Raw genomic sequence first — 8,888 nt, forward strand, 5'->3', positions numbered from 1 at the left:
TTTCGTAACCTTGTGTGGTAAGCCTTTCACGGCGGGTGACACAACCGTGCCTCTGGATCCAGAGGAAACATTACCGCGGGGCGGCACCCGAGTCCGCGTGACGTCATTATAATGCAACAATGTATCGTCTTCAGAGATCGGATTCACGTTGACATTTGGTTAAGAAACTTATAAGAAATAAACAGATCTTGTTACAGATCTTGAGCAACTGGACAGCGCGACTATTTGTGTACACATTTGTTTAATTTAGTATTTCAGTTGCATACATTTAAGCACACATTTAAGAAGTGATTACTGCAAATACGTAAAAGTGTCGTAAATACGCCTTATTATATATAGGGGAATGTTGCATTGTCATTTCTTATTGATCATTTGTTTTTTATCATATTAAACTGTTTAAGCGTTATTTAAATTCCTGAATGCTTATTATGAAAAATTCTAGAGAAATTGCACCAACTAGTTGCTTGTTCAAAAACGTTCCAGTTTTTCAATATGTAAACTAAAATTTTTAGTTCATACATAAAAAATGTTTATATAAGCCTGAATATAAACCTTTTAAAGATGCCTTAACGAATTAGAAAAATTAGAAAGGTTAGAACAAAGTTGTCTGAAATGCACGGTTTATTGTCATTTTATACAAGAGTGAAACTAAATAAATACAAATACGCAAAAGCGTATGTCGAGAAAGAAGAATGCATTTCTTTGGTACGTAAGTACACATCCTAACATGCTGTGGAAGACTTGGCTCATGAATATTAATTACATTGAGTGATTGGACGCTCCAGGAGGTTACCAAGCAACATCAACGCAAAACGATTTAATATTCATGAACTATTAACATTCGTTCAATCTCCCCAGTTTTACTCTGAGCGACATCAAGTGTTCATTGCGTCAAATACACTATCACTCGATCATGCACAGTACTTGTTCCTTTTTAAATCCTTTTTAAACGTAAAAAAAAATCTAATAAAAAAAATAACAATTAGCCCAAAGTGTTTCGTTATAATTAAATTAGAAAAAAAAACTACATGATGGCAGAAATTAAATTGCTATTAAAATACATATTGTATCGGTTCCTTTTTAACAAATAAAAATGAATGCTAGTAAACTAAGTTTACCTTAATATAAACAAGCTTTCAAGAGCTTTGTACCACACTCTAATTAATCTGTTGGAGGTAAATGCCTATATATATATATATATATATATATATATATATATATATATATATATATATATATATATATATATATATATTCTGTGGAAAAAAAGCCTTAGAGATGTAGTCCCAGCTGTTGGTGGGACAGAAGAAGAGGATGAGCAGAAGGAGAAGCAGCATGAACGCGACACTCACAGATGCAGAGATGATATTAATCAGAAACGTCATTACAATAACATGTTCAGCTCATAGATTTACAAGGTAATGCTATATGGGCCTCATTTTTGCTTGAGCTGTGAGAACAGAGAACATATAAAACCTTCAAAATATTTGCAATATTCAAAATATTTATAGTTAATAATGTAACCTTTTGGATTACACATAATCATACACGTACAATACTTTTTGATTTCTTTTAAATTACTATCGATCTAACATTAGTGGGACAGTTGTACTATATAAATAATAAAAAAAAGAAAATGTATTCTATTCTATTATTTGTTGTTCATTAAACAGCACATTACACATCAGGTTAGGTTAATGAAGGAACTGTAGAAAAACTAAAACTGTCAGGTTAAAACAATAAAAAATAAAAAATAAATAAAAAGATAAAAACTAAATATCAGTGTGACTACAACTGCAACCTATTATCCAACTGAAATAATATTTTAAAATTTTAAAATTAAATATTTCAGGGCAAGGGAGTTAAAAATGTTAATAGACAGAAATGACAAAACAAAAGTCCCCCAGGTTTGAATTATTTTGAGGCAGTTTTTAAGAATCAATTCTCAGTGATGATGACTGGACATAATGAATACATTTTACATAGCATTTTTTATTCATCTCACACATTGTCTGATTGTTTGAGTTGTGCTTCTGGCCCCAAATTATATCTAAAAAGATTCTCTTTAAATCACTATAGTCTTTTAGCAGGTTCTTCATATTCGAGGTTCCTAGCAATCTGACAGCTATTGTATTGCACAATCAATCACAAGCTCTCCCTGAAGCTCTCTCTACAGCTCGTTTTATGTCTCAGACTGAAATGTGTTACATAATTTATACATTAGGGTCTTTTTCTCTTGCTCATCATTTAAGATCTCACGGAATAATATAATGTGCCCATCTAGAACAACAAACTTAATTCGACCGCAGTTATTGTCATTCCCCCATTCCCTTAACCTGACCAGGACTGCTAAGTTCACGTTCAACTATATCAGCAAAAATCAGAACATGATCCCTATCATAAACATGCAAAAATTCATAGTTTTCTTATATGGGATGCCACTGTCCAGATAATAAGATTTTCCCCGTAACTCTCCGACTTTTTGTGAATTGGTGAGATGCTATGTTCTACTTAATATATTTTAAAACATCATTTTTCCACGCAGTCCTTCAGAAAATGCGTTCTAAAATGCTGATAGGCTGAATACGGTCGCTCAATATTTTTTGTGTAAAATGCGATGCATTTTTCTTCAACAAACAAAGTGCAAAAGAACAGCATTTATTCGAAACATATAGATATCTTTTGTAATATTACAAACGTCTCAGCTGTCACTTTCGATCAGCTCAATGCGACCCTGCTTACTTTCTACTTCTGACCAAATCCACCGCAGTCTGTTTAGACACTACCCGCACAACAAATGAAATGAAAATATATTTAAATATTTAGGTATGCACATAAAAAAGTACAACTGATACATTTTACAGAGAGGAAGACCAAATGTAGAATTAACGACAAGGTTTTTTTTCTTAAAAAATATTGTAAGTGCTATTTTTACACAAAATATATTAAATGCACAAATATTATATCTTGGAGTGTATAGATAAATTGACCTTTCCTGTGTGTGCACTGCACTACCTCCGCATTGTCACACGTTCAGTCGCAGTTACCTTCCATGTGCTATCACACCACGTGGAGTCAATTCAACCTTCATGCAAGCTATAAAATAAATAAATACAATCTGTGATATATATATATGTATATAAAAACATGTAGCACACACCAGAAACTGTATTCAGTTCAGAACAGTTTGTCTGTTTCAAAAGTTCAATGGGTGCGTCTCAACAGGTGAGTCGCTTCAGCTTAGATCCAGCAGATGGCACAGTGTTGTCGTTTATTTTAATTTTTTCTCCTTTGCAGTCTCCGATCTCCGACAAAGTGCATGGCCCTCCATTGTCTCCAAGTTGGACCGTCGTTAAAACTGATTGGGCCTGTCTGGTCGCGTTACACAAGGTTGAAGAAAAAGATTAGAAGTCAGTCTTTCGGTCTAGCACCCCTTTGCCATCTCTGCAATGAGCCACTCCAGCTTGCCAGTTAGCAGAAGCCCAAAGTGCTTCAACACCAAACCTAAATCCTTAGAGGGCTGACCCAGACATAGCTCGGCCTGGGGCCCTACCTGCTCCCCCTGCTGGACGAGACAAAGATGGACAGATAAGGAAAATGGTGTGCGAGCTAAAAATAGTCACATGGCGTTGAAGCAGGGAAAAATAGAAAGGGTTTTTTGCGAATGAAAATGACTGAGCTACTTTGGAAGATTACTGGGTCACCGCTGAGATCACTGAAAACACCAGCTTTGATTCTCACATGAAGTAGGTTAATTATGTTTTGCAACTACATCGGAAATAAGCAAAACTACAGTCCAGCATCTCCCCACAGTACGTGCTTTAATCTAGGAGTGGCGGTATGTATATTTTATCAGCAGGGCACGGCTGTAATGCACTTCAGAGAGCGCCGTGTTCCCATCATTCTCACTGGTCAAATATGTCGCTATCTTCCCTTCTTTCCTGGGGAAGGAAGGCAGAGGTCACCAGGACTCAAAGTCACCGAGATGACGTGACAAATCAACAAAGATTCCGGGAAGGCAGGATATTTTCTTTGAGGACTACACAGTACAATAAACACGTTATGTATTTTTTCCGAACAGTTTTTCTTTCTCTTTACAACGGTCACCTGTTCACTTGGCTACTTACTTTTTTAAGTAGCATGAAAATAAATCCTAGTATATGTTGTAAAAATAAAATGGCATTCATTTAATAACATTAAATTAGTATACATTATTTGAATCAACAATTACAACTAAGTCTTATGATTAAACAAAAATATATTAATAATTAAATATGATTTACAAAATATGTGCAATATATATTATCATATAATTATTTTTGTTTCTCATTATTTATTTTTAGTAATTAAATTACTATGTAATATTTGCTAAACAGTATGTTATAATATATATATATATATATATATATATATATATATATATATATATATATATATATAAAAAGAATAATATTTAATATAAGAAAAATTTGTTTACATATTATATGTGTGTATATTTATTATATGTATATGTAACTACAAACGCATGCATGTAGGCCTATATATTTCAAAAATGTTGTGTTTACATATTAAATATATTTATATCATATAAAATATAATAATAATATAAATGTATATATAAATCATTATATATATATATGAATACATAAATTTAAATGTTTTAAAATATTGTATGTGTATTGTATGTTTTTGATTTTTTTTTCCTTTGACTGCTGAATTTTTTACCTAATACAGTACACTCTATTTTTAGATGTATTAATTTTTGTGAGGTCAGGTGTTGCAATCAGTCCTGTGGTGAATCCTACGCCCTCATTCTTCATTCTGCAAGTCAATATCTGCTCCTGTGTGAGTGAATTCCTCAAGAGGCTAGCAATCTGTCTGCACGCCTTGAGTCTTTGTGCCGATATCTATCTGAGCCACAGCACAAGGTTGAACTGGCCGTCCTCACCTCAATGTGGAGTAGCCTTACTACATGCAAGTAGTTGTTGATACTGTGTTCCAAGCGCTTCAGCAGAGTGAGTCCGCAGCCAGGTTGGCTGAGCGTCCTGGCAGACCGCACATCCTGCGCTAGAGTCCCCAACGACAGCAGGATCTCAGCCCTCTGCTCGTGCACCTGGAACACACACACAGGTGTCTCAAAGAGTGTGTGCCCAAGAGCAGCGTGAGTGGGTTGATGCTCTAATGGAGGGAGTGTGTGGGAGTGGGCTGCATTGAACGACTCACTGATTTTCTCTCCCAGGTTGCTTTGTGAATTCTGATGCACGGTAATTTAATATCAGACGGCAGAGCGTCTACAGCACCGCAGACTACCTGCAAAGTGAAAAACAAAGCCTATCAAATGTCTCGCCGGTGCATAGACAAGCAGAGATGTAGACGATGAGAAGTCAGAGCGACAAACTGTCAAACACACACAGCGGCGAGTCAATAAGATAATAGATGATTCCGAGACGGAAGAAGACAGTAGAGAATCAAGCCAGAGAGTTAACATGCAAATAGACTGAGAGAGATCTGTCAAGTAAAGCATGCAAACATATAATGAGACTATTAATGCAAAAAGAGCAACTTGGTATCGATTCCTGCGGTTTTTTACTAACCAAAAGAAATACATGGCTGGCTTGAGAAATAATTCAATAGACAGCCTAATTCAATTGGAAGCTATTTGATTTGATTTCAGCACAAAATATAGGCTCCTGGAACGCCGGTTATATCTTTTCAGACCTTGTGCTTAAATAAATGGCCCAGCTGTCCTTGTAATGATTTCTCAAGAGTTACTATGGTGTAAGGTAAGAATTTAAACATCGGGCCACAGGAAAACATCCCAAAGGCCCATTTTACGCCAAAGATGATAACTCTAATGATAAGCAGCATGGAGCATTTCTACTTTTTTTTTTTCTCTAGCCGATGAATGGTGAAAACACGAGAACAGCCAACCATAATCCAAGCATTTAAAGTGGAAAATGACACAACTGCAGATTGCAGTATTATGCGTTGGTGCGGACGCTTATATAGATATCGTTACACTATATCTTTCTTGGAGTAAGTGGGTCTTTTAAAAGATAGAAAAACATTGAAGCAAAAGAACTTTTTGCATCTCAAGTAGATGTCACAGTCTTACCTTTTCCACTTGTAAGTCCTTCACCTTGTTCATCATTCTTCTGGCCTCGCTGTCACACACAAAGTCAATCGGTCTAGTGTGAACGTGAGACAGTTCAGAGGCAACCATGCTGAACACTACTACCAGCACTCCTATAAGACAACCATTCCAAAGAAAAACTGTGAGTTTGTAATGCATTGCGTACCTGAAACGATAATGAATTACAGCGGTAGACGTTAAATCACAAATGTGCAATACTCAGTAACACTTAACAATAATTACATTTACTATTACGTTACAAAACGATGAAATCAAAACACTTGATCGTGATTGGCTTCGGCACTCTCTTCATTTTTCCCAAAGACATTAAAGTAAGTCGTCGTTAAAAAGCTATAAGCCATAAACCAAACCAATCAGCTATGAGTATTAGGGAAAGAACTGCAATGCCATGAAGCATTGAAAACAGCTCATTTAAAATAATGGATAAATATAAAACTACTGATTTAAAGATCGATTGTACGGCCTATATATGCTTATTGGAAAATATGCATAAAATACATACAAATATTTAAATAGTTTGATAGGTCAGTGAATCAGATTGTAGCATAATAGTTACTCTACATCCTTTACAGTGCTTCGTTGGAATGGACATTTCATTTTGCAGTTAGTTTGTCACTGTTTCATGATTAGTGGAATTGTGATAATATTTTCAACAGAAATTCTGCTGTTAAACGCAATATGGCAGTAACCTACTTTGGCCTTTAGGATTCAATTCAAGCAACTTAAATCGGTTAACAAGAGTAACAAAAAGCATTTATTTTAATAAAGGCCAGGTTGAATAAAACAATTAGTCCTATCAGAAGGCTACCCAGCAAGCACACAAAGTCAGGTGACCAAAATTCAACGTCAATGTTCATTTCCAATACCAACTTCAGCTAATGTTGACATTTATTGTTTTTAGGTTGTGTAACCGAAATCCAACATTTCGTCGTCAACATTGTTTTCATTCTCAACCAAAATTACATTGACATACTGTACCTACAGGCTAGTAGTTAAGAGCCTGTATTCACAAAACATTTTAATTAGCTCATAACTCGCTGATTTAGAAGAAAATAATCAGTTCTTAATTTAGGACTCTCACATTTTTGCTCTAAGAGAATCCTATTTTATAGTGCCAAAACTAGCTTATAAATCCCGTGAAAAGTTGTACTGAAGAGGACTTTTACGACCAAACCACAAACTGTCCTAAAATGGCTGCTGCCGGCAGATTGGTTGTGGCGGTTATCCCGACTCCGGATTTTAATTTGATTATATCCATGTTTTCATAAACCAGTCGGGCAAGAAATAACAGCTGTTCTGCATCATCTTTTACGTTTCACTTTTACGTTTGCATGCCTTCTATCAGCCACGATAATTCTGATAATTAATACGCATATCAGCTAATTGTTTACGTGATGTAAGAGACTGACAATTAGATGAATACTTTAATTATACAGTTAAACTTTGCCCGCATTTTAAAAAAATATTTATTAGAATGTGGAAATTAACGTTTTTATTTTTGATTATCAGCCAATCGCTGAGTGCATCGTGGCAACCTCGCCCTTATCCTTACGTCTTGCTTTAGTAAGTATGTCTCAGCAGAATATTTTTCAAGAGCATTACTCCCATTTAGGAGAACCCTTAGTGGTTAAATAAAATGTTTTGTGAATACTGCCTTACTACAAGAAATTCAAAAATGAAACATCAGAACCGATGAGAGAAGTAACAAGAGACTATAATGCTATAATTAACAATAAATGAATCATTAACACAGGCATATTTCTGCCTTTTTCAACGGTTTCTGCATTATAATGACAATTAAGTTTTAATATAATATAGGCTATTTCCTATCCACGCACCCTACATAGTGAAATAGGTTTATTTCAGTGAGCTGACCTCAAATTTATAAGCGTTTTAAAAACGAACTACGCGAGTACATTTTACCAGAGAGTGTTTTAAATGCCGCTAACAATCTGTAAAAGGAAGCCGTCATTCATGCGTACTTACTTAAATCCATGCCCCGTTAGAACATGAGATCTCCGTTTGCGTTGCTTTCCATTGGAGAGCGTCTTTTTGGAAGAAGTAACGCGAAAACGCCCACCGAGATGCGCGCTCCTCCACTACATTGACTACATTCATCATGCGCATCGCCCCCACACTTTTTTGACTTCTGAATCTTCCTTTCCCGCCTGGGACGTTTGTTATCTCTCGTCTCTGAACATGCCCCGGCGTCCCTGCAGTGAGTCACTGTACAACGAAGCCAAAATAAAAGTGAGGGTAACCCTGGGGTTGTAGGAGATGCTGATGCAATTCTAAATAAATAAACATGTAATAAAAAAAAAAGAAAAAAAAAGGTAGGCTGAACAAACAAAAGTTCAGGTTAATATTTTATTATGTGATCAGTCTTCTCAGCAGGACATGCTTAGTACGTATTTTTTGATTTATACCTCCGTGCATGTTCACTCTTCATAACTGACTTATATTTTATATTTTTATTGATGTCATTGACTGTGCTGTTTTATCAATGCTTGCTGGTGTGCTGAATTTATTAAGGCCTGTAAAAATGTAAAAGTACAGTATTCTAGTTCCCGTCGCATTTACAGTATGCATTACGTTTGAAAACTTCAACCCCGCAAAACTGTGGCTTTTAAGTATCTTTTAAGTAAAATCAAATTCACAAGCTGTATTGATATTACTCTTAAAATATTTAATGTAATAACTAATATCGCAGAATGATATAAAAATGCAATATGAT

At 35.2% G+C, this 8,888-nt stretch overlaps 1 protein-coding gene across 2 annotated transcripts; it reads right to left on the bottom strand.

The window, feature by feature from the left end:
* Positions 1-2,642: 2,642 nt before the first annotated feature.
* Positions 2,643-8,378, bottom strand: thpo (thrombopoietin). Of its 2 annotated transcripts, none has more exons than XM_043254540.1 (5): positions 8,141-8,378; positions 6,116-6,299; positions 5,224-5,310; positions 4,949-5,113; positions 2,643-3,565 (listed from the first exon to the last, which is right to left on the bottom strand). In XM_043254540.1, exons 2-5 carry the CDS (start codon positions 6,290-6,292, stop codon positions 3,425-3,427), a joined length of 570 nt encoding a protein of 189 aa, XP_043110475.1. In that variant the 5' UTR covers positions 6,293-6,299; positions 8,141-8,378; the 3' UTR covers positions 2,643-3,424. The 2 variants fall into 2 exon arrangements, with proteins under 2 accessions (XP_043110475.1, XP_043110484.1); XM_043254549.1 differs by having other exon boundaries at positions 6,116-6,246; positions 8,141-8,376.
* Between the last annotated feature and the right edge of the window lie 510 nt (positions 8,379-8,888).

This window comes from Puntigrus tetrazona, chromosome 2, assembly GCF_018831695.1.
Source record: "Puntigrus tetrazona isolate hp1 chromosome 2, ASM1883169v1, whole genome shotgun sequence".
Classification (NCBI taxonomy): Eukaryota; Metazoa; Chordata; class Actinopteri; order Cypriniformes; family Cyprinidae; genus Puntigrus; species Puntigrus tetrazona.